General features: G+C 37.6%; 1 protein-coding gene across 10 annotated transcripts in view; it reads right to left on the bottom strand.

Moving 5' to 3' along the window:
* The window catches only part of tns1b (tensin 1b), a 224,740-nt gene that overhangs the window by 118,690 nt on the left and 78,122 nt on the right, over positions 1-27,928 (bottom strand). For 9 of the 10 annotated variants that reach the window (XM_084421587.1, XM_084421595.1, XM_084421596.1 and 6 more), the window contains exons 2-3: positions 27,202-27,316; positions 10,141-10,178 (exon numbers count right to left, since the gene is read on the bottom strand). In XM_084421587.1, coding sequence (XP_084277713.1) covers positions 10,141-10,178; positions 27,202-27,316 — 153 coding nt within the window. Of the gene's footprint in view, positions 1-2,154; positions 2,299-10,140; positions 10,179-27,201; positions 27,317-27,928 lie in introns of those variants that run through there. The other variant, XM_084421592.1, reaches the window with a different exon arrangement.

Raw genomic sequence — 27,928 nt, 5'->3', positions numbered from 1 at the left:
CATCACAAAATGTGTCTCCTGGGGTCAATGATCCCGCTGTGTGAGAGAGACTAACTCCTCATGAACTCAGAAATGAGCCGAATGTCAAGCACCGGCTTAAAACATCTGGAACAAAAGGTCAGCTCTGTGACTGTAGAGAAATACCAAGCGATCATGTCTTACTGTATGTGCTGACTGTACACTAAGAAATACATAATACTTCACAAAATCGGGTATGGTAAAAAGTGTTAAATTTGCAAAGCATGATATGATTTCAATTCAATACATATTTCATTATGCATTTGTTCTGAAAATATGTTGCTTTTTAGTAACATTTGAACACATTACAAATTTCAAAACAGCCTTTCTGACTAATGATTGATTCAGTTTTGAATTGGTTCATTAAAATGATTGCAAACCTTGTTTAATGATATGGTCTTAATGGCCAAATAAAAAGTGCATTAAAATCATTGTGATATTCAATATGTTTCTTAATCTAACAATGCAAGAAAAATCATCACAAATATTGTAAATATTAAAGTATTGGCCAGTCCTATTCAGGGCAACAGACTTGCTTTATTGAAAACAAAGCTGTTTTTTCAAATCAATGAAAAATACTGTGTGTGACTTGTGACTTATGATTTGATTGAACATACAGTATAATCACATCAGTCAACTGAGCAGATGCGGGAGTCTGGGTTCATATGCTTCCAATCATTATTCTCTCTCCTCTGCTGAATGACAACTATCATCACCTCTTGGCTTCCATCTCGATCCATTTACTCTATAAATCTCAGGAAATCATAGTCCCGTCCCAAAAAGCAGAGGGAGTTCACTTCCTTCAAGAGACGCCTCACTCTTCAACAGTATTGAACATCAAATGCTTCAATCTGTCACTGACTTCACAATCTGTTAGGCTCCGAAACTGTTTACCTTCCATAATTAGAGTTACAAAGGCTTGTTGTTGTACAGGATCGGAACTTCAGAAGAGACCTTGATGTGAACAGCTCAATTATACTCAATGGGCACACCCTAAAAGCAAGAAGCCCATGTGAAAGCATTGTTTTCAGCAGGAGGAGACTGAGGACGTGCAAAACCTGAGAAATACCGACAAAAATCAAAGACTGGGAGCTGAGCCAGAGAAGAGGGACTCAGGGTAAACAGAGGGAAACAGTGGAGTCTTAGGGAAGAAGCTAATGGCCAAAAGCTCTGCCCTCTGTGTCTGGGAGCAGTGAAGTAACTATCCACAATACCCTAGCAACAACATTTCAATGTATAACACCTTAGAAACGGCATAGGTACACCCTGGAAACCACCCAGTCAGTATACATGCTAGCATTGCAGCAGCGAGTTTTGTGCCGGCAAACACCACTCACATTTTTCATAAAATGCAAGTGTAGTTTTCCTTTGGACTGCACTCAAGAAAAATAAACCTTTTAAAAAATAATGACTATCTTCCAAAAAGTGGAGGGGTTCAGTTTAGTCATTTCTAAAAGCGGGGGTCATGTCCTTCATAGTTATAATGGTTGCTATACCCTGCCAAGCTCATCTCCATGCCAAACCCAGTCTAGCCAGCACCCCACAGGGCTATACAACCACTTCACCCACCCATGTTCACCCAAAACTTCTCTATTACATACCAGACATAAATCCTCCTTAATGACAAACTAGTCTATCTGAAGAAAGTCCCCAGAATAGGAGACAGACCATTGGATATGAAATTTTGCTGAAAGGTGCTGCCAGAGTGAGGCTAGGAGAATGCAGCTTGCAACTCATATGAAGCAATGACCTGTGCTGTAGCTGCATAAGCCGAATAGGGGTAAAGAACGGCAAACCACTTCTAAAGTAAAGCTGGCTGCAGGATCGTATCCAAATGAGGCATGACACTCCACAGCTTACTGCATGGCCACAGGCTTGTATAGCAGCTAGATAAAAAAACACAGCTAGAAAATTCTCAGCATGTGTTCAGAATGAACAAAGCCACTGTAAAAATGGGTCACCACCAACTAAAGAGAGTGGGTGGTATAGAATTTTCCATACAGAAAACAAATACCAACACTGAACTCCATAGGAATCATCATCATCTAATCATTATAAAACTTAATGTGATAAATAAGAACTGCACATCTTAGAGAGTGCAAGTAAATCACTGTTGCACATTGGCTTGTGCCTTACCTGGTACCGCAGAGTCTGTTGAACGATGTTAACTGAAGATGAAAGTCCTATTCCTTCACTTCCAAATGCATTATAGCATATTTTGGTACTAAACAACCGCTTCAACTGTACCGTACATTTTTATGGGGAGGAAAGTGTGTGTACAGGAGATCCTGCTGCTCAGAAGCCAGAACACATATGCTTCCTGTCAACCACACCTCAAACAGACTTCAAACTTCATAAGCACATACTGTACACTAACTTTTAGCCGATAAACTCTACTGATTATGGATTCTCTCTAATCATTATTATTTATTAAAACTAAATATTATAAATATAATATATACATAAATATATAATTATAATTATTCTTTGTCATTTGGGGCTTCCTGTTCAATCAGACAATCAGGCAGACCTTTCCTCTCCAAGTAAACAGTGCTTGGTCAAAATAAATGGCAAACTGGACCAAACTTTATGCCAACAGTCTGGTTATGCAAGATATGACCCTCCTCCTCACATATGCAAAGTAAATAGAAAGAAACAGACAAATAAACCACACACAGTACTGTCCCAGGTACATCCAGGGTTGTGCACCATTGAAAATTGAATTGAGAATGCATTTTAAATTTGTGAGGTTGAAATGCACAGTTCTGTCATGAAACTCTAGATGGCGCAGGCTGATAGGTCCTTAACTCAATCTGCTTGCAATCCCGTCATTCTCTATAGGGCACAGCTGATTGGTTCCTGCTGTATCAGTAGCCAATGAGCTCGCTGCTCAACCTTCAAATACTTGGTCATCATTTGCTGTAGCAGTCCAGCGCACTTTCAGAAACCCTCCACCTTCCCCAGCTCCACCTGTATAGATCTGCTATGGGTAATTTGCTTATGCTATATTGTACAGCAGCAGCATGTCTTACTTGCTCACAGCAGCGTGTTGTGTATGTATTGGCAGTGGAAAGGTCCCATACTTACAGCAATAACCAACAGACAGCCCAGGCTCCACAAACGGCAACAAAAACAAACTGGCCCAGCCTGGACCACGAAACATAACAAACAGTGTTCCAGCCAATAACGGACAAGATTGATTTGGGGGTGGGGGTTGGGGGGTTAGTGTGCGTGCACATGAAGGGGGGGGGGGGGGTGGGGGGTGGAGGAGAGAGAAGCATGAAGAGGGAAATTAGCTAGAGGAGAGATGTCCTAGACAACGACAACGACTAACGTTAGAATTATATTCTCTTGAATTTTGATATGGCCGACACACGACCAAAGACATTCCGATGAACAAATAGCAAAGAAGAGGGAAAAGAAGAAGGAACGCACAAAGTCCTAAATTTACATCGGAAAAGCCTCATGACAGTTTCAGGAAGTACGGAAGGGAGGGGGAGGGGATGGGACGAGGAGGACGGAGGGTCGAGCTAGCCTCCGTTTTGTTTGACAATACTTTGAACGTCAACAAGAAGTGACGTCACCCGACATCGCTTAGAGCACCTTTAAGATTGATCTTAATAAAGTATACAGTATGCAGAACCCCACCCAAATCCTAGCTATATAAAAAAAAAAAGGACATCGAAAGATGGATGCAAGCCATATCTAGACACCAAAATATAATATCACAGTAACTTGAAAGTGGCTTATTTTAACCTACACTGATAAGCAATCTCCTAACTGTTCTGTTTTCAGGAAATGAATTATGCTGAAAAGTCGAATCACTGGCTTTGTAATAATGGATGCCTTAGCTGAAGGCCACAGAACAATGGATAGCTGCGATCAAGGGAAGAACACTTTGTGTAAACATATCAAGGACACAAATAACCAATCTGGCAATGCACCTGCTATCTGAACAAGACAAACCCATCCCAGCACATGTGCAGCTCAATCAGGAACCATATGGGCTTCACACTAGCGTTCAACGGACGGGGTGGAGCGCCGTTTTTCCTGTTCAAAGGGGAAAACACCCCGGACCAGCTCTGAGTCACCCAATGTTCTTCTTGGCGAGCAGGGAATGCAGATCTTGGAAGAGGACCCAACATTGTTCTGTCCACACTAAGTTCCTCTATTTGTCCTCATTTGAGACCTTTACATCTTTATACGCTCAGTTGGGTCAGCACAGTGAGAACTAAAAGTCGTTTGAGGTGGAAAAACATGCTCCCGAGCAGCCAAATCCAGGAAGCCATTGGCTCCTATCACAGCTCCAGCCCGTCTGACCAATTCAGGAGCGAAATTGCACTCCTCAAGTGGCTGAAAAAATAAACACAGTAAGGTTATAAGTCTCTTGCTAGCAGCCAGTCAGTCCTTCAGCTCAAACCAAGAAACATTGAGCTGAGGAAATGAGGTGAAGCATCGTAAAAGACAACACTGTGTTTTCAGAGCGTCCCGCCAGGACTAACAATGTGCTATGATCTTAAATGGTTTTTAAAAAAGCGGGAAAGAAAAAGAGCACTTAGCTGTTTAAGAAAGAGGTGATTTATGCTGGTCAGAGTTAGTTCATTTTCTCACACTGACTCCCCAGGAGCTGGCCTAAACATTACTCATGCTGTTCCCTTCCAGCACAGTTCTTAGCCCACAACCCAAGTCAAAAACATTATCTGTGCAAATGCAGAAACAAATGCTTGGCCAATGGAATCATTTTAGCGCCAATGTGATGGTAACTTCAGTACCCAGTGGGAGTGATAGTTATCATCCAATGCATCTTGTGTTGTGTTAGGATTCACGTAGCTACAGATGCAAGGAAAATGACTCGCATGTTGCTCATTTCAAGGGTGCTCTATCTCAGTCTCATTAGTTTAGTCAGATTGTGTGTAAATGATAGTGAGTTCGATGAAAATCAAACTACATTTTATGAGTAAATCCAGGTAATTACAAAGGGTTAAAAAAAAATCTTGCAACTGTAGAAGTGAATAAATGTGTGTTCAAAGACATGGATGTATTCAAAGTAAGAGGGAAAGACATTTCAGATTCTATATATAGTATGCATAGAATCTGGAAAGACCAGCTGGAACACAAACAACGACATCAGAGAACAGACATTCTATAGCCTTCATATATTACCAAATACGGATGTATTGCTCAATAGACTAAAATGACTAATGGCTTTATCTTCTAGCCGGTGCACAGCAGTCTAGGATATTTGCAGCCTGTAGCTCCATAGGTTGAGTAGGAAGTTTTTCTAACACATTGCGATCACATTTCTCATTGCCAACTAAAACAAGCATTTTGGGGCCCAAGTTAAAGCTGATGTGTATAGTTTTTTGATACTTTTTCCTATTTGAATCTTTTAAGTGAACAAATCATTCTTGTTCACTTCCATTCAGTGACATTTTTTGTTCACAGACGTTTGAATTGCTCAACTGCTTTCTTGCCTATAAAGATTGATTATAGAAATAGCAAAGTGCATTCGAGCAGGTTGTGAAGGAATTTCATTAGTTGGACCTAATTAAAAAATACGCCCCTTCAAAATATTTGATCCACTAAATAAAGTTGAGGGAATGGTTTATTTGACTCATAACACACAAGAACCTACAGAAAAGGTAACTAAATGAATAAATGAATAAATCTTTTTGAAAAACTGATTAAAAAGATTGGAGTCGCTCAATAAATCCCAGTGATTCATTTAATGACTCATTCATAAACCTGTAGAACTAAGCATGTAACTAAGCAAATCAATAAACAAATTGTATTAGTGAACCGATTTAAAAGATTAATCTCACTATCTAGGTGAGTGAATGGTTTAATGAGTCACTCGTAACATGCAAAAAAAAAAAAGAAAAAAAAAAAGTAACTAGACAAATCTTATTAGCGACCTGATTCAATTCAGCTCACTGAAAAAAAAGAAAAGAAAAATACTATAGAAAAGGTAACCTAAATGAATGAATGAACAAATCTTTTTGATGAACTGATTCAAAAGATTTAGTTAGTGACAGTCACAATCCCCACCACCAATAGTCATTATTTTTGCAATTCCCATTAGTGACACTAACTATACACAGGAATGAAACATTTCACCTTCATGAAACATGTCAGACTACGCAATGAAGCTGCATCTGACGTCTTTGACTAAATGTTTTCTCACACCTTTTAATTCACACTGATTTCCTCTGGCATTTCCAATAATTGGCCTCCTCAGCATGCACTGGCACTCTGCACACGTGCTCGCCGTCGGCGTCTCACATTAGCTCTCTACAGCTCATGGCTGGCCTTTGAGTCTAATGATTCATTTACTCTCCCACTTAACCTCACTTGCCTATATTTACAATCACCCAGAGACTGTCACTTCATTTTCCAGCCTTTGGAATTCAAATCAAGTCCAGTTTCACGGACGTGCTTAAACCTGTTCCAAGCCCGTGCGCAATGAACCCGCTGTGAACCGCTGCAGTCATTTCCGACCCCTCGTGAAACCAGGCTACGCCGTTGACAGAAATGAGCAATAGTAATGAGAAAAGAAGAGGTGAATTTGTTGTGATTGGAGCTGTCTGACCTGCACAACCTTCTGTTATCTAAGACACATTTATGATGTGGGCCTTTCTCTTATTGAAGTGAAGTGATGTGAAGGCCAAGTATGGTAACCCATGCTCGGAATTTGTTCTCTGCATTTTTTAACCCATCCAAGTTAGTGCACACACATTAGGAGCAGTGAGTAGTGAACACACACACACACATTGCAAACCGTGAAAGTGGCAGTGGTTACGCAGCGGCTACGTATGTGAAGACTTATGGAACAACATGTTGGTGTGGAAACTGTCCATCTGACAAAGGCTTGAATTATATAAATTGCTTGGATTTCAATCGAATTTGCATTGGATTTAATTGAATTTTGTTCCAGCTCTCGCTTTCAAAAAAATGTCTAACTTACCAATAAAAGTATATAAAAATAACCTGAGAAGCAACACTGCATAAGATATTAAGACTTGTTTTCAGAGAATATATCTTCAATATGAATGTATTATGGATTTTGAAGTTTATAAGTGGAAAAAAGGCAAAATACATATGCAATCTATAAAAAAGTCTTGATATCTCAAGCATTGTTATTTCTCAAGTAAATGTATCTTGTTTGATGGGTTTTTAGATATGTTTTACTGGAAAACCAGTCAAAAAAGATAAATTAAAAACTTTTTAGCAGTGCAACTAAACATGAACTTTTCTGGACCAAATTCAGATAACTGCGTGTATTTCAGTCGGAGGATACTTTATCCTGTGTCTGTTAGCAATGTCATATTTGTGTTCATGTGTCATTTGTCTCGTTTCTTCCATTATTCCATCAGACCAGAATCAGTTGGCAGCCAAGTCTGGCCAGTGCAAATGGTCTGAGCATTTGTTTTTAGTGGCAGAGGTTACGCAGCGGCCACGTCTTATCTAAATATGGATGTGGACATTTATGGAATAACATGTTGGTGTGGAAACTGTCCATCTGACAAAGGCTTGAATTATAGAAATTGCTTGGATTTCAGTCGAATTTGAATTGGAAAGTCAACACGAAATTTACTGTAAATTGAGCCTATTAATTGTATAATGCACAATTCTGTTCTTACTGGAACGATTTGTCAATAACTTACAATGTTTAAACAAAAAATAACAGGCTTTGCTTCTACAACATTCCTTTTCAGCTTACATTGCGGTTAACTTTATTTTAAGGTGATGTAGTTACATTGTGCTTACTCAAATAAGTAATGAGTAGTATTAATTAACTGCATGTAGTTACTATAGATTTACGGTTAGGACTAGTTACTTGCAATTATGCATAATGTACAATAGTAAGTAAATGTACACTGTAAAAAATATATGATCAATAAGTTATGACAACATATGCTTTTACATTTCTTTAACTCAAAATAAGTTAAGTTTTCAACTTTTTACAAGTTATTCAAGATTCAGCTCAGTTTAATGTCATTTAAGTTGAAATGACTTAAACATCCAAGTTGATTTTTTTTCTTTCTCTCTTTTTGCAATGCAAACGGCCTTTCACGCTGACTTCAAAGTCATTTCCGTAATAAATACTTAAAAAACGGGAGGAATCCAAAGGCTAGCTCTGCATCATTCATCGTTATTTTCATCTTTTATCTAATGGCAGGAAACGAATTGCATCCATTCTTGGATCATGGGGTCGGAAATTCCTCAGTGATTCTGGCGAGGGAAGTTGTTACAGGTCTCTAAACAGATCTGGAGTCGCAATCGCAGTTTAATCAAGGGAGCTTCTGGGTGACATAGCTGTCCTCCCAATCAGACGCAATCTATCAAACAAAATGACTCGTCCTGTTGGATTGTTGTTGATTTTTTTTTTTTTCTTGATGGTCTCCAAGAGAACAACATCCCCAGACATCCTGTAGTTACTACAAACCACACGGCAAAAATCTCAAGTGTTTCTGAATGCCAGTGTGCACTGATCTGCTAAGTAAACTCAACAGGCCTCTAAAAACATGCACCCCTTCACACCTCTGGAATTTCCTGTTGGTGCAAGAAGTGGCACAGCATTAGTAGGGCTAGTTGCCCGACACACACACCAATATGCACAATAATAGCTGCCATATGGAGCTCAGAGATGATGGAGAGGACTAATCGGCGGCTCTGTTCCAAAATCTAGTGAACTGCCAACGTAGGCAGCATTTTAAGGCGCCATAGACACCAAAGGCTGTTTCAAAAGCTAGACAACATAGCTAAACATTATTTAATAAAATGTGCCAATTTTACCCAATATTTGAGTATGTCTTGATTATTAAAGTGTCACATTGTTAGTTTAGCAACATGACAACACCAAACTCTATTGAAATCAATTTGAACTCTTTCCCCGCCATTGGCGGAGATTTTCGGCTTTCCGTGTTTTCACTGTTATAGGGTAGGGGGCGCTATTAGGCATCTTCTAAAGAAAACTGAATCTCTGAATCAAAATACAGACAAAGAAGAAGCAGAAACAAGAGATAGCATGTTAGCATGCATTTGTAAAATAACACGATCATCAATATTAAACAGCATATAAATCAAAACTGCCAAACTTTACTGACTGAAATGTCGACCCAGGACAAGCTATAGGACTGTGCAAGCTACTGTTGATGGACTCGATTTACTCCACCTATATTTTGATCATCGTTCTGAATCCGATCCAGACGTAGTCTTTGAAAAAAATAAAAATAATTCAAAGCTTTTTGCTCAAAATGGGTTTTTTTTATTAAACTTACCCACATTCAAGTGTTGATAAAAAAGGAATCCATGTAGCTAGAATACAACTTTTTGGTTTTGTTTTATTTTATTTAAAAGCTGAGGGTCTGTTCTTTGCATATATTGTATATTCAGATATTCATACAACAAAATAATCTGGGGGCCATGAAACTTTTGAGAAAATTATCAAAAATGCTGGCACTGACTGGCAACTTTTTTTTTCAAAAACACTGGCGGGGAAAGAGTTAAGTCATGTCACCTGAGTTTCTGCCAGTGTAGAGTGTTCAAAATCAGTGGAGGTTCCATTTAAGTTTGGGATGCTGCCTTAGATGGCATCTTCCTCGTAGTATTAAAATAAAGGTTTTGGAATAGAGCCGAACAAAATATCCCCACCTATTTGCTAATCTCAAACACTCTCACTCTCAAAACGGCATTATCATACAGGAAAAGTCAGGGGATAAATTTTGGGGAGGGTATTCTTGAACAAGGAACGATTTGGCCAAGCCAAACATGTCCTAGGACAGCATGCAGATGTTTTTTTTAGATTCCCAAGTATGTCAATACCCTTCCTCAACCAGAGGGGCTTGTCCACTATCAAGGAAAAAAAATGTCCTCTGTGATAAGATTTGTCTGGCGTCCAGACAGAAATGTGATGGTGGATTTGATAAAAGGAGCCAAACCTGTACAAGCAGACACGACCATTTAGGGAAATTCTGAAGGCTGACAGAATAGCAAAAGTCTCTCACAACACAATTCCAATGTTACAGACATTCATTTTCTATGCATAACCTGTTAAAAATAAACAAATTGTACACTGGTATGGTGTGTAATATGACTAATCAAGAATGCTTTGTTTCTTACCTTGACCTCACACTTCCTGTGGCAGGCTAACCGGCAAACTGCAGAGACAAAAAAAAAAAAAAAAAAAACATTATGTTTATATTTTAGAAATTCAACTGTACATTTCAGAAACTTTTTGTTTACTATAATACTCTAAATGTAAGGCTTTTTTCAGGCCAAATACAATAAAATAAATAACATTTACAAGTGCATTTACAAATTAGTACATTTTAATGCCACAGTGCTACATTATTTGCCACAGTGGCTGAATAAAGGCAGGGCCGTAACCACTGTAGACATTGAGGAGGACATGTTCCCCGCAAGATCATACAGAGATCATTCAGATTACTGATCATTATGGGTTTTCAATTAACATCATCTGTAATTCATGTAAAATGGAGGAAAATTCCTCAGACTACAATGACTGAAGTAAAGCTGCTCGACACAACAGAAGCTGTTTGCCAAGACCAGTTTTTCCTCAGTGTTTATCTTATCATTTCTGGACAGAGTCATAGACCACCAGTGTAGAACACTGGATGAGAATTGTTATTGTTCTGCTAATCTTTGTTATAAACATTGTAGTACTTTCACAACTGTTAATGCATTGCATTGTAAGATTTTATGATAATTTACTGTTATTTAGACTTTAGCTTGCTAAATTTGCACTCTTTGATAATTTATCAGACACAATACTGACAAGCTCTTTTTAAATGGGGTTTGGTTTTTGTTTTTTTCGAGGAGCTTAGAAGAATTTAGTTTGTATTGGCCAAAATTGGTAAATCACAAATTATCAAGAACTACCTGCAAAAAAAAAAAAACATACAGAATTAAATAAAATTAAATAATAAAAAATTTAATACAAAAATTTAATAATAAAATAAAATAAAATAACAAATAATTAAAACAAAAATTAAAATAAAATAAATAATAAATATCTTCCACAACACCCACATCAAGACACTCTAGCAATAAATACAGAGCTTCCAAATTTATCATATTATTCAAGGAAATCACAGTTGTTTTCAGAATATAATTCTAACTCAAATATCATTTAGAAAACTGATCTAGTTGAAATAGTGTTATAGATTATCAGTGTCTGTGGGGCCCAGAGAACATAAAGAACCTCCTATTCGAGCCCATTCCAATCCATCTCCCTGCACATACAAACACAGCACACTTCAGCAAACAGGGGCCGAGCGTCCCTGCTCTTCTTACACAGAGCCCACTCTGTTCCTCACGTCTGACCTGCCATTCCTCGGACAGGGGCGGAGCTCAGCAACAGAGGGCCTTCACACAAGGAGCGTTTTTTTGGTGACTAAGGTGATGAAATGTTTCCAAAGCCACACCTAATATCTCCCAAACTCCTCTAACGGCAGAGAGAGACAACTGCAACTTGTTATATCTTTGTGGCTAAAACTATTTCAAAACCTAGTGAGCTGCCTTGCTTTATACTGCCCTATATTTCAGTCATCTGATTTTTCCTCGCAAGGCACAAAAAACATTTGTTTTAAATCAACAAAATTTTGTGAGGATTAAATGGTTTATTTATGAACATTTAAATCCAGCAAACATCACCGATGCATATCCATATACAATTCTGTACAATTTTGCTTCTCAAACTAATTTTATCCTGCAAAACAAGACAAAATACAGATTTTCTTGGAGTTCTTAAGCGACATATTTAGGTCATTCTATAAACACACACAAAAAAAAAAAAACGTATTCAGTATTTTTGTGTTGATTTATACTATTAATATTTGATAAGCAAAACTGTATGAGATATTGAGCAGTACGATCATGCTGTCTATCTTTTGAAACAGCCTTGGTGGTGGGAATGTGCACATGATGCCTTAAAATACTCCCTACGTAGGCAGCTAACTATGGAACGTAGCCTGTTTCAGTCTTCCTCCTCGTCCTGAAATCCAGGTCACAGTATAAAAACACTGGACTGGAGGCTCATACTACTCACAAATCCACTCTGTTTCAGATGATTCCTTTAAGAGTGTGAACTAAAGGGCATTGGGAAAATCCAGAGTTTAAAAATGTGTGTTTATTCTGGAGTGGACTGTACCTTATGTAATATGGCCTTCTTTCAGTCTCGTTTCACATATTTCTGTGCATACGTTATATTTGCAGTGTTTATTTTCATAACTCATTGGTTTAGTCTTTGAGAAAAGTAGTGAAAGTCTCAATAGGGGAAAATTATGCATGGGAGCCTTTCAGGAGTGGTAAGAAAAATAGTATTTTGGCTTCATGTCCGCATAGTTATTGACTTTTTTCATTTCAGGATATTTTCATTCGCGTGTGATCCTCCTGTTTGGGAGTGTGTCGGATGTGAGACAGTTTGAAGAACTGATGAGAGTTTCATTCTGGTGTGGCTTAATGGTTGAAGATATGAGCTGGTTATGCAAAAGGTCCCAAAAGGTTTTTATTCAAAGTGGCTCACAGGTTGAGCATTCATCACTTTGTCAGGTTGTGTGTTCCCTGGAAATCAAACCCACAACCTTGGCATTGCTAGCGCCATGTTCTAATAGTTGAGCTACAGGAACATATACCCCAGAAAAAGGTGATTCATGAGCTGCCATCATCGAGAGCAAAGCACTTAACCCCAGATTGCTCCAGAGGACTGTGCCTGTAAAATAAAGTGAAACGAGCCAGTGCTTTACAGTGATTCCACACGGGTACAAGATCTTATAATTCGTATGAAATAAATATATAATAAATGCCATATAGAGAATTATGTGTGTGTGTAACGGTCATCAGCTGGAGTGCCCTTGAGAGCCACCTGAGGGCACTCCACATCAGACTATCATGTTTCACTCACAAACTACATCTCCCATAATTCTCTGCCTGGACTCATCAGCACTCATTATCACATTCACCTGTGTCTCATTATCTTGTTAGCTCACCCCATATAAGTCTGGTTCACCCCATCACTCACTGCGAAGTTTTGTATGTTGTTACACTGCATTTCCACTGTTGTCTATGTTCCTGGTTCTTGATATCTGCTTGATATCATTGTGATGCATACTGCACACAAAACTGAATAAATCTATCTGAAATCACTAACTCCAATCTGATTGGCAGGCTGATACACATCATATGGGAGTCTAGACAGGTAGAAAGTCTACCAGCCCACCTAGAGAACAAAGTCATGCTTTCAAGATACCAGGTTGATTGAATCTTGAATTTTGGAATACTGAAACAGTATATATAAAAAAACAAAAACAAAAACCAGTATAAAATACTATACTTAGTACTTTTAGACAGTCATACACACTACTAATGTGTTTTTTAAAGTTGGAATTAAAACGAAGATTATTGGAGTACATTTTACAAGCAGTTTTCTACATGCAGTTTCTTTGTAATTATTGTGCATTTCCGCTAGTTTCCTCACTGCTGTGCGACTGTTTTTCCTCATCTGTAATTGTCAGTCCTGTTTTTTCTCACAACAGACACACAATCGTGCCCCATGCGGGCTGCCCAGCACGTTTCTGTGTACATGAACCCAGTGCACAGAATAAAAGATCAGGACTACCATATTGGGTGTGAAAGTGCATTGTGGGGACTGTACTGTACATGGGTTTGCCTTGTTAGGAACTCAGATGTTCAGAGTATAAACACTAGGGCACTGTAGAGAGGCGAGAGAGAGAGAGAGGTGGAGGGGTGTGTGAAAGAGATGTAGGGAGAGAAAGAGGATTAGGAGGGGGCTGCTTAATATCTGACACAAGGACTTAAGAATGTTCAGAAAGAGAGAGAGGAGGAGGAGCGGGGTTGGCATTTCCCATGCTGGCCTTTTGTAAAGAGCAGTGGTCCCAAAGGGCTGGGCCGTGCCGGGTTACACAGAGAGCACAATCACAGAGCCGGACCACGAGTTTCCTCAAACACAAGTACACACACATACATTCAGTCCACTTCAACATGCTACGGTCATTCTCTCAAACCCAATGGCTCCCCTGAGTGCCGCAATGGCAAATGAGGCTTTAGTGTTTTGGCACAATCAGCACTTAGGCTCGGTGGTATAACGGAACGAGTGCCAAACCCTGGAGATTTTACTATACTGCTGTAGATGACTCTTTTGTGTTATGCACACTTGAGAGAGAGAAAGAAACAGAGTTTAAAAAAAAAAAAAAAAAAAATGTTTTGCACACAATGAAAGTCAAAGGGATCCGATGTTGTTTTAGGTCCAAATGATTTGAAAGAAGAAGAAGAAAAAAAAACATATTTAGTTTTTTTGCAGAAGGCATACAGATTTGGAACGACATGAGAGTGAGTAAATGAGGACTGATTTTAATTTTGTGTGAACTAACCCTTAAGATGGAAATAATATTAATAAATAAAATAATAAGAAGTGGAATGGAACATCCCACAGTATTCTGACATCTGGATATATCACCAGGGTAAATATTAACTGTGTGCTGTTTTCTGCACTGGACACACTATTCTGGGACCAGTTGAATAAACTTTGGCATTATGATTGATAAGAGTGTTTAACGCATGCCTCAATGTCTGTGACGTATCAGACGGTCATGTGAGGAGCACGATCCATTTCACAGACAACAGACATACGGGAAATGCCTAATGCCTCGTGAGAAAACATAGCTAATTTATGAGGTGGCAACTTTGTATGAATTTGTAAAAAAAATGAAAATTTATTTTATTAAATTATTAATTCATTTATTTTATTATATATTTGATAAATTAATGATAATTTTTTTTTTTTTTTTATGTTAAAATATTGGCAGATAGACAGATATGCTATGTGTCTGTGTGAGAAAGTGAGTAATAATTGTAAATCATGGAATCCATCCATTTAACCTCTACATATTATTTTGCAATCAGTGTGACCCTGTTGTGTCCATTTCGAACACTCTTCAAAGTGTGATTTCAGGTGTTAACTAAGAAACAAACCCCCATGTGAGCTGTTAAGCTTTAATATCCTGTATGGACTACTTCCCGCAATTCCCTCTGATGCTCATCTGGTGTGGATTCCGAGCTTTTCTCCAAGTCTAACTGAACTGCAGTCCTGAATCAACAGGCTTTCCAAAAGCCACGCTCAGGCCTGGGAACGCAGGATAAATCACAGCCACGTTTGTTGAAACAGCTGTTGAATTCAACACACATTCTGGTGGATCACAGCGCTTGTGTAAGAATATAAGAAATTAACAGCATACAGTGGTCACGCTTCAGAGTGTGTGAAGTTTCATTCATTTTAAAACGTCATAAACATGACACAAAGAGGATCTCTGCTCAATTTAAAGGCTCGTAATGTACAGTATATTCTTGCACTGTCTCCTAGTGGCAAAAACAAATACTGCAAACAGACACAAAGAAACAGCTTGTGGACAATAGATCCTGAAGCAAAATACTGTATCTGTAAACAGTCTTTTCTCATTTATTTGTTGCATAATTTAGTATAAGGGTCAGTCTGTTTCAAAACAAATAATGCTGTCCATCAAACTAATCCCTTAAAATGAGCAAAATAATGCATCATACCCCACTAAAATGTAAAAATCTTTTGATTAAGATATTGACTTTTGACAGAAAGCCAATCAAGGCGAATAAAAACACATTTATTAGTATCCTTGGATCTATAATTTAAATAAGGGCCCAATACTATATTACTTAGTATATAGCAGAGATGGGGGACTCGAGTCACATGACTTGACTCGAGTCAGACTCGAGTCGCAAATTTAAGGACTTGAGACTTGCTTGACTAAATTAAGAAAATGACTCGACTTGACTTTGACTTGAGATCCAATGACTCGAGACTTGACTTGACTTGAACTGTATGACTCGAGAATGACTTGATATACATTTTTATATAAATCATCGCAACATCAATTGATGAACAAAATGAAAGCAACGGAACCATTGACGCCGGTCATCAGATTCTGCGCGATTGCGTGACGCTGCACAAGCACAGAAAAAACACATCGCGGTGAGCGCGTGCTTAATACAAAAACATCTCAAGGCCAGCATCGTTTCTTTTTGGATATAAAGACTAAAATTGACAATATTCATACAAGAAGATTTGCTGTACGCATAATAACTGGCAAGGGATATCGGACGACCATCACAACCTCGAACAGTCGAACTTCATTCACCACGTCTAAAAGTAAGCTATGGCTTGTTTAACCTGTTTGTTAATTTGACTTTCTTTAAAGCTAAATATTTAAATCTAGAGAGAATATTGGTCAAAACAGCATGCCTCTTTATACACAATTATGTTTTCAAATGAAGCTTAATGTTGTCAATATTCAAATGATAATTAATGATGGCATATGTTTTGTATAACATTTGCCACATTTCTTTCCAATCATGCTTTAAAGCCAAATATGTCGTTCTTTCCAATGACAAAAAGCAACATAAAAAATGTTAATGTTTTGTCGTGTTTTATGTTTCTCTTAAAGCAGGGTTAGATGTTATCAGGGGGTCGGGGGCAAAATGCCAGCAGAATTAATATGCACCCAAAATTCAAAATGTGGTGGAAAAATTGCCATAGTATGAGTTATTTTTATAATTAGCCTAGGCGGATTTAACTTAATATATATAACTTATATAAAGGGGATGCCAGTTTGAAGAATACCATTTGGTGGCATACTTTTTGTGAATTGTTTTAATCCCTTTTAATGGTCTTCTGCAATGTTTGAGGCATATTTATTTTTTCATGATTGAATGTTGGCCTAATTTCAGTTACATTTACATTTACATTTTAGGTTTAGTTTATTTTTTTATTTTTTTATTGTAGTAACCACTCAGCTGTATGTGGAAATGCATATATATAAAAAAAAAAACTTATTTAATATATAAATTCAGTGAAATCATCAAACGTTTGTATGACTTGCCAGTGACTTGTGACCCAAGCTACGACTTGACTTGACTTGCTTGACATAAAGCAGTGACTTGACTTGACTTGACTTGCTTTTCTCAAAATTGACTTGGACTTGCTTGAGACTTGAAGGTTAAAGACTTGAGACTTGCTTGTGACTTGCACATGTGTGACTTACTCCCACCTCTGGTATATAGTAGTATAGTATTGGGCCCTTATTTAAACTATATACTAAATACTATATACATGTAGAAACTATATATATATATATATATATATATATATATATATATATATATATATATATATATATATATATATATATATTGCAATGCATAAGTGAATACACCCATGCTAAAGTTGACTAAAAAGAGGAATAAAAAATCATATTTTGGAAATTGAACTTAATGCCTTAATTTGAAAAATTAGGAAAAATCCAACCTTTAAGGACACCAATTTTCTTTGTGAATGAATAATGTATCGTAAATAAATAAATGTTCTTCCTTAAAATACATGGTGCATAAGTGAGTACACCCCTATGTTAAATTCCCATAGAGGCAGGCAGATTTTTATTTTTAAGTATTTTATTTTTATTTTTTTTAGGATACTATGCATCCTGATAAAGTTCCCTTGGCCTTTGGAATTAAAATAGCCCCACATCATCACATAGCCTTCACCATACCTAGAGATTGGCATGGTTTTATTTCAGTTAGCCTAAAAGCTAGTTTGATTTGCATTGAGAGATGATCTTATGGAAAGTACCCCATGCCAATCTCTAGGTATGGTGAAGGCTATGTGATGATGTGGGGCTATTTTAATTCCAAAGGCCAAGGGAACTTTATCAGGATGCATAGTATCCTAAATTTTGTTTAAAAAAAATACTTAAAAATAAAAATCTGCCTGCCTCTATGGGAATTTAACATAGGGGTGTACTCACTTATGCACCATGTATTTTAAGGAAGAACATTTATTTATTTACGATACATTATTCATTCACAAAGAAAATTGGTGTCCTTAAAGGTTGGATTTTTCCTAATTTTTTAAATTAAGGCATTAAGTTCAATTTCCAAAATATGATTTTTTATTCCTCTTTTTAGTCAACTTTAGCATGGGTGTATTCACTTATGCATTGCACTGTATGTATATATATATATATATATATATATATATATATATATATATATATATATATATATATATATATATATATATATATATATATTCTCTTTTTTCTGTTTTTACTCAAGTGATTTCCTGGCCTTATTTTGAATCGTAATGACCCATGAAGATTTTAATCCTCTAAAAAGTAATTTTTTACATACAGCAAAAAAAGAGTTGGGAGAATGGTTAACGCTATTTTACCAAATCAGAAATCTTTGTAAATTAAGTTTTAATTGTGCATATTATGTGCAATTTGACCTATGAATTTGACGTGTATGCATTGCATGCACTATTAACACAAATTAAGCTCACCAAACATTAAAAAAAAAATACTAGAAGAAAATAAATAAATTGTATTCTGACCAAAATCACTCTAATGCACATCATATCATAAATCACATATTTCATCAAAGCCAATAAGGATAATAAGGGATATATTTAAAAAAGTAATCTTTAACTCACCAGAAGGTGGCAGCATCGCACTGGTGCATTTAACCTCAAAAGATTTTTGGGGTGCTGGACCCTCCAATTCAAATTAATGGCTGAAACCAAGAAAATCTATCTGCCTACTCAAGCCATATACAGAGACAGTAAGTCAATAATGACTAATCAGTTAATTCTATTAAGATGTGTCTTTCTGTCTGTCTGCCTTCTTTGTAGATCATCAGATGTTATGATGCAATTATCTAATTATCCCATTAAAGGCAGCTTCATACTGAAATGCTATGTTAGAGAGAGCTGCCTTCAATTTCACACCAAATGTCTCGACATGCTTCTAAAAGCTTCAAAGAAAACGCGCAGGTTTCTCATGAATACATTCTCAGAAGTAATCTAAAAGATTGAAATAAGCACAAAAAGGAGGAAGTCCTGAGTGTGTTTACTGGCATACTAAACAGAAGGTCATGCTGAGACTGGGAGTTTTAGCTGATTAAAGTAATGATGTTAGACTCAGCACTGAGCTCGTCTATCAGCAGGGAGAAATGAACGGCCGTCTTCATCAATCTGCTTATCTCATTTCACTAATGCAGCTCCAAGAGAGGAGTGGCAACTTCAGGAAGCCCTAATGAGCTGTAGTGAGCGCTTATGTAATGTGTGTGTGTACATGAATCACAATGGCGATGACGGATGGCTGGGAAAAAGTAAACAGTGCGTGATAAACACGCTGTGGGATGTTGTTGTTTTTAAGGTAAAGTGTGTCATTTCAGCATCGTCAAAACGAATTGCAATTTATTTAAGACTGGCCCAGCCATAACAACACTGACTCAAACAATGATGTGAGCTCTGGTTCTTAAATCTGCTTGGTCAAGTGCTGATAAACAATCAAATAGCAGGTTACATTGTTATTCCAGTAGGTGGCGATACTGCAAATTACTACTACAGCTACAGCAAATGCTAACCATGTATTTGAAGGTTGAGTAGCGAGCTCATTGGCTGCTGATACAGCAGGAACCAATCAGCTGTGCCCTACAGAGAATGATGTGATTGCAAGCAGATTGAGTTAAGGACCTATCAGCCTGCACCGTCATGGCTGGCTTTTCAGCATACAGAAAATTCTTGTAATGTGCAAAGAATATGGTTTCACTTTATTTTGATGTTCCCTTTTGAACATTCTGTTGACTATAAGTAACGATGCACCTACATGTCTACTAACTCTCATTAGAGTGTTAGTAGAGTATTAGTAGACTGGTAGGTTTAAGGTTGGTATGATAAGTTGACGTACTTATAGATGGTAAAATGTCTGTTGAAGGACCATCACAATAAAGAGTTAGCAGATATTAAAGGGATATTTCACTGCTGGAAAGATGAATGTGTATTTAAATTGGGTCATTTATGTAGTAGAAATGTGAAATTATTTTAGAAATTGGTGCCTTCTAGACTGAGAAAAGCCAGAAAATGTGTTTTTGGCTCATGTGGATGAAAGACAACAACTCCCAGAATGCACTTGCTTCGCCTCGCACACTCCCAAGCCACGCCTACCGGTTACAGAGGGCAGTATCGGAAGAAATGATACAACTAGGCTACTAGCTGACTCGAAACTGAAAAGACGGCGTTTTATCGTGAGATCCCCCTATGGGCGGGTTGAAAACATGCGGAACTAGCTCCTCCTACTGGCTGGAGTCTCTCGCCTCTGGCCAAAAAAGCCTCCGATGACGCAAAATGACGATTTATGCGTCATCTGAGGTTTTTTTCCAGACACACAATACAGAAATCTCTGGTCTCATGAGGAGGACATGAGGGAGGGAATCACGGTCATTCGAAAATACTACTGGTTTTCTACTGATACAAAGCTTAATGCTAATCGGTGAAGTATCCCTTTAAGCAGGCAGTCTACTAATACTCTAATGGCTGTTAGTTGACATGTAGCTGCAAAGTATACTTACAGTCAACAGAATGTTCAAAAGGGACCATCAAAATAAAGTGTTACCGAACGCATATTTCATACTGGAAGAAACAGTAAGAGTACTATGTTAGAATGCTATTCCAATATAACCGACGCAACACGAGGCACAGAAATCATACACTTCACCTTTAAAAGACATATGTTCACTTATTTGCTTGGACTGTTGGATTGTGTATGCACACATGGCAAACACATGCAAGTGCAAACACACACACTCACACACAAATCCTCGCATCATCATTCTCTTCAAAAGCAGCCCGCACCCCTGAGGGCGATCAGGGGAGATTTTGCATTTCTCTCTGAAAAAGGAAAACAGTCTCAATGTCCAGAGGCAAAAGATGGAATGCTAATGAAACCGCAGAAAGGGCTATTTTTATGCGCATGTTCCCCCTCGACACCGTTTCATATCTCTGGGTCACCTCAGCTCTGCGCCGGAGGTGTTTATGCTGGCGCGAAGACACGCCATATCAATTGATGACATTGAAAAGCAAACGAGCAACAACAGTGAGTCATGAGAGAGTCAGCCGGGCTGGTTTCACTCTCGCAGGGAAACGCGTCCAACACTGTGATCGGCTGGAATGAAAATAATCAGATGAGATCACGTTACAAGGCAGGGGCTGGAAAAGGGGGACGCACGGCGCGTTCTGTCCTCTACTCTGTCCAGTCAGTTGCTGCTCCACTTTGCCAAACTATGACTGCTGGAGATACAGCTATACAGCAAACATTATTGTGAATATCATGATAAATTGAATCTGCTTTTAATTTGTCCATTTAGACTAAAAACTAAAGGGCAAAACTAGTTAGAGTCAATTTCACTTCCTTTTTTGTCAAGCGACTCATAAGAGAGACTGATGTTAGAGTTGATTAGAGTCGTTTGAGTGAGTTCAAACAGCTGCAATGAATCAATTGATAACTGATTCAACGATTCATTTGCAGCATCATTCAAAAAGGTATTGCTCATGAATGAAATGTCATAGCAAAAAAAACTGGATGGATGGATGGATGGATGGATGGATGGATGGATGGATGGATGGATGGATGGATGGATGGATGGATGGATGGATGGATGGATGGATGGATGGATGGATGGATGGATGGATGGATGGATGGATGGATGGATGGATGGATGGATGGATGGATGGATGGATGGATGGATGGATGGATGGATGGATGGATGGATGGATGGATGGATGGATGTCCTTTGGTAAAAATCTGATTGACACAGATCAAACATCCAAAGCCTTTAAAAACCTACTCTGCATGTATGCAATCAATTCAAGCACTAAAAATGACAAAAACCCATATTCATTTTGCAGCTGAATTCAGTCCGACTCTGACCTGCTTTTCTAATGTCAAGTGCTCAATTGTGATCAGGGCTGCAGAGTAAACGCTTTATTTACGATTAGATGGGACACAGCTGCCTGCACTAAAAACTACATTCATTTAGGATCATGGCAGGATGCTTATCTTCCTAAAGCTTTTAAGTGCAGGTATGGTTCCTTTCAAACAAAGTTTACTCAAACAGGGACAATTCATATATATCAGCTCAGATGAAGGCAATTACAAATGATCTACTAAAAGATCATGTCAAGTGATCAGTTTATAATACTCACATAGACGAGCACATGGACTTGAAGGATTAGTGAAGTATCTGCTGCCTTTTAAAGGGATATTCACACTGACAGTTAAAATATATACACATTCTGTACACATTAGTGATGCACTGACATTAAAGCTTTCATTTAGAAGAAAACCCAAACTAAAAATAAAGTTTATATATAATCAATTAATAATCACTTTTATTTAATAATCAACATTATTATATAAGCAACAAAACTGAGTTGCATAGAAACATTTAAGTTGCACATTGTATTATATATAACTTTATAATAATATGATTATTATGTTTATATACATTTTTTTGGGTGAAATATAAACTTATCATGACAGATTCATTCAAACACATTAAATAATGAAGACAAAAAGTGAAAATATGTGAATATAAAAGTAAAATGAGAAATTATGGGATTATTTTCTTTCTTAGGGGATTATTCTTTTAACAAAGCTTTTTGCGATTAAAGTTTTGTTCATGCATCAACTGAATACAGCTTGTTAATCAAAATGAAGATTAATTAAAAACGAGAAATCAATGTTTTTGGTTGACGAGATTTCGATGCATCACTAATAGAACACTAATGAATGTAAAGATGCTGCATTGCATCACTTCATATTTGTGACATCAAGTGATTTGGCTATGCAAAGCCTCAACCATGTGCCAATCCAGCCACAAAGAGGACCATAAACCTCTGTCCTGTCCTTTCCATCTCAAAGCCCACAGCCATTAGAGTTCACTAAGGAGGTCTCACCCCTTTGTGTTGTGATGGACATGCACTGGAGAAAGTGGGCTGTTTAACAGCTCGCACAATCAGCTAATAGTCTTAACCGTCTCTAACTCAATGACTCAATACCACTCAGATGGGACAAACTCCCCAGAGACACGTGACAATGACAGATCTATCATACTGAATGGAAAACATTGACCAAGATCATCTGCACAAGAATCTAAGGCCCTGTTTACACCTGGTAATAAGATGAGTTTTGGTCGATCGGATCGCAAGTAGACGAGGGAGACACATTCCCATTTACACCTGGTGTTTTAATCTGTCTCTTTTGTCCACTTTCAACCACTTCTGTCCTGATTTCTTCGAGGGGAGGGTCTATGGGCGGGTAAATGTGTGGGCTTTTTTTCAGATCTTTCGATCTAATGGACAAAATAAGCTCCAACAATTTACATATGAACACACCAAAGGTGACGGGAAAACACACGGAGAGCATCAGTTTTCGTTTCTGCTCTGACAGCCGCAAGACCAGCCGAACGCTGTGAGTGCGTGTTAGATATCAGGAATGATGAGGGAACGTTGTGCTTGGTACGTTTTTCGTCTTCAAACCAAACTTGGCTCTCCAGCCGACAAAGTTTAAATCCCGTCTAGCTAGCGCGCTTCCCATAATGTTCCCGCATTAGGCCAGTAGGCGGAGAGTAGACGGTCTTTTGTGGCTGTTCTGACTCATTCCACCACATGTGCGTTTACACTACGAAAGCAATCCGGTCGAATCCGTTTTTGGCTACCTCCGGAAGTGGTCGAAAGTGGACAAGCTGAAAACGTTTTAGACCCTGATTACACCTGTATTTAGCATCGTCCACTTGTGATTCGATCGACCAAAACGCATTTTAATAACAGGTGTAAACAGGGCCTTAAGAATCAAGTGCTGATGACTTTGAGCATAACAACACAGACCTCAGATGCATATGAATACAGAAATACAACGATCAACTTTGATACAGACATCAATCAAGGCTAATAAATCAACAGAGATGGGGGACTCGAGTCACATGACTTGACTCGAGTCAGACTCGAGTCGCTAATTTAAGGACTTGAGACTTGCTTGACTAAATTAAGAAAATGACTCGACTTGACTTTGACTTGAGATCCAATGACTCGAGACTTGACTTGACTTGAACTGTATGACTCGAGAATGACTTGATATACATTTTTATATAAATCATCGCAACATCTATTGATGAACAAAATGAAAGCAACGGAACCATTGACGCCAGTCATCAGATTCTGCGCGATTGCGTGACTGCACAAGCCCAGAAAAAACACATCGCGGTGAACGCGCTAAATACAAAAACATCTCCCAGCATCGTTTCTTTTTGGATATAAAGACTAAAATTGAACATATTCATACAAGAAGATTTGCTGTACGCATGATAACTGGCAAGGGATATCGGACGACCATCACAACCTCGAACAGTCGAACTTCATTCACCACGTCTAAAAGTAAGCTATTGTTTAACCTGTTTGTTAATTTGACTTTCTTTAAAACTAAATCTTTAAATCTAGAGAGAATATTGGTCAAAACAGCATGCCTCTTTATACACAATTATGTTTTCAAATGTAGCTTAATGTTGTCAATATTCAAATGATAATTAATGTGGCATATGTTTTGTATAACATTTGCCACATTTCTTTCCAATCATGCTTTAAAGCCAAATATGTCGTTCTTTCCAATGACAAAAAACAACATAAAAATTGTCGTGTTTTATGTTTCTCTTAAAGCAGGGTTAGATGTTATCAGGGGGTCGGGGGCAAAATGCCAGCAGAATTAATATGCACCCTAAATTCAAAATGTGGTGGAAAAATTGCCCTAGTATGAGTTATTTTTATAATTATCCTAGGCGGATTTAACTTCATATCTAGACATATATAACTTATATAAAGGGGATGCCAGTTTGAAGAATACCATTTGGTGGCATGGGAACCATTATACTTTTTGTGAATTGTTTTAATAACTTTTAATGGTCTTCTGTAATGTTTGAGGCATATTTATTTTTTCATGATTTAATGTTGGCCTAATTTCAGTTACATTTACATTTTAGGCTATGTAGTTTGAAATTTTATTTATTTTTTAATTTTTTAGATTTTTATTGTAGTAACCACTCAGCTGTATGTGGAAATGCATATAAAAAAAAAAAAATGCAAATAAAACCATAGTCCACAACTTCTGTAGTTTTAACTTATTTTAATATAAATTCAGTGAAATCATCAAACGTTTGTATGACTTGCCAGTGACTTGTGACCCAAGCTACGACTTGACTTGACTTGCTTGACATAAAGCAGTGACTTGACTTGACTTGCTTTTCACAAAATTGACTTGGACTTGCTTGAGACTTGAAGGTTAAAGACTTGAGACTTGCTTGTGACTTGCACATGTGTGACTTACTCCCACCTCTGTAAATCAACATGATGACTTGATTGTTTAAATAAATATGGATTTTATTATTGTCCGACCATAACAATCTATAGTTGGCATGAGACTAATGTGATAGAATCATTTACTGTCCTTGTCTGAGCTGGACTGATGCTAAAATGTAAAATATAATAACATTAAAAAAATCCATAAAAAGACTACATTAGATACAACTATTATCACAGTACAGCACCAGTAAGTAGTTTGACTTTTGCCAGAACGCTGTAGCTCTTGCTTAAAGTCTCTTTTTATTTAAAAATCATTTCAACTTTAATGTCTATTGAACCTGAAACATGCCATGTCTTGTGCAGGACTTATTATGGAGGTGAATCTGAAGATTTCCACAGATGGAGAGCATCAGACGTCTCTGACAAAAGTTTAACAGCAAATCTCTTTCTTGATACTTGAGTTTCTGCTGGCACTGCTCGGTTTTATGTAACAGATGATAATAAAGCGGTGAAGTGGAGAAATGGAGACCTGGTTTGCCAGAATCCCAGCAAACCAGACGAATACTGCCTTTATAGTTACAAGCCTGAACACATTTTACCATTACCGTTGACCCTATATGAGCCTAGCTCTAACTATTCATCTGAAGAAAGTCCGCACTGCATGGTTCATCAATGGCTATGTAACGAAACAGGGAGTAACAATGCCTGTCTGTCTGTGGAAAAATAAATACTTTAGCTCACACCGCGATGACCAGGGCCATTTTTGGCCATTTTGGTGGATCTATATGAGATCCATTTTGGTCCCTGTTGGTATTTGTAAATAATATGAATCTCAAGACTAAGAGGTAGTATTATATGAACAATAAATGTACAATTAACATATTAGACAGAGTCTATATTAAGTTATTTAGATTACTTTTGCAACATTTCATGTATTAAATAAAATATTATTTATCATTGCCTGTCCGTTACATAAAATATGCATTTGCCAGATCTTGCCCTATAACTATGTGATCAAAATATATAAATATATTTTAAACTATTTACAGTTAAATTGAATTGCATATAAGATATAAGACAAATGAGATAACGATTGAAGCGTTTGATTAAAATAATATGATTCTGAAAAATATTTCATATGAGCCCGAGAACTATCTTCTTATTTTCTACCTTTTCTTTTTTTCTTGTGATGTGGAAAGCGTCACTATTTGACTAAATCACTAGTTATTTTGCTGGCATTGTCATTCATTTAAAAATTATACATTTTCAATATGCACTAAATATTTGTATTTCTGATCATGACTTTCTGATAACATTTGAAAAATTCCATCTTCCTTATTCTAATATTCAGCCTTATAAATACAATTAAGACAAATGAATTGCAAAAATGCAGTGTCATTATGTTAACTTGCTAACAGAGCTAGCCCCCTCTAGATTAGAAACAGCCCTGATGATGGCGAAGACCCTGACGTTAGTGCATAAACCTCAAACATAAACCAGGCTTTGACTTCTAGACTTCCCCTGATAGAGTCTGACATTCCTTTCTGGCTGAATCTTCACCACAGCGGGACTCAAAACAGGTGAATCGTGGAATATCTGCCCCAAGCATCCAGTCTTAATGGGAAACTTGTGTGGCTCTTTCTCTCTGTTCAGCGCCTAAAGTCACACAGGCGATGATGTCATCTCCAGTGGCCAACAGGCGTTGTGTGGTAGAAGCGCTGCCTGTAACGCCACACACTCTCCCTCAGTGGCCTAATGGGGTTAATGATCACGTTTCATTAGAGGAAGTGACTGACTGGTCACTGGGAGCAGCTGACACCCTCACACACATCTTGACCTTTTTCCATTAACTCTCATCAGATGCTGGGACGGACAGATGTCCCTAGTGCAAGACACCCCACAGGCGGTCCACCCTCCCCTGGACTGACCTCTGCAGATGAGACCCTCATTGTTCACAGTCTGCTTGCACACGCCACAGTGCTTCCCCTTCTTGAACGTCTTCAGCCGGAAGGTGTGGGAGTGGACGGCTTCAAACTCTTCAGGCTGCAGTGGGAGAGAAACAAGGACAATTATTGAGATGAAAAACACTAAAAGGCATTAAAATAGGCTTTCAATGAAAGGAATCATCAATGAAAAAATCATCAAGGCATGTTTTTCACACTGTTTTTCACTACATTAAAACAAGGAAGAATAATATTTAATGATAAGCAGCAATATAACAATACATAGTAATAAACAGCATCATTTAACTGATTATGTTTTCATACAACATTGCAATGTATAAAAAATATGTTCTGTCATGACACAAATCAAAACGCTGAATACAGGTAACGAAAAAGTAACGTAATAAATCATGTCATATATATCCGTACATATCATCAAAAAAATATACCAGGCTAAAAACAGAATACCAAATATCAAAAACATTAACAGTTGACATATTTCTAGCAATAACCATTATTTCCCCCAGTGCTTCATCTTATCCAGTCAATTACATGTATATTTATTTTCTTAGTGTGCGCATGCATAAGAGTTTCAGCTTATCTAGGAAAAAACAAAATGTCGAGATCGCCTTGTTCTTATTTCTCTTTCTCTAAAGTGAAAATTTAACCCAGACCGTCTCGATGAAACCGAGAACCTTATTTGGGAATGTTG

This window comes from Rutilus rutilus (assembly GCF_951802725.1).
Source record: "Rutilus rutilus genome assembly, chromosome: 10".
NCBI lineage: Eukaryota > Metazoa > Chordata > Actinopteri > Cypriniformes > Leuciscidae > Rutilus > Rutilus rutilus.
Note: the sequence above shows the minus strand (reverse complement) of the source record. Positions and strands in the feature narration are given on the sequence as shown.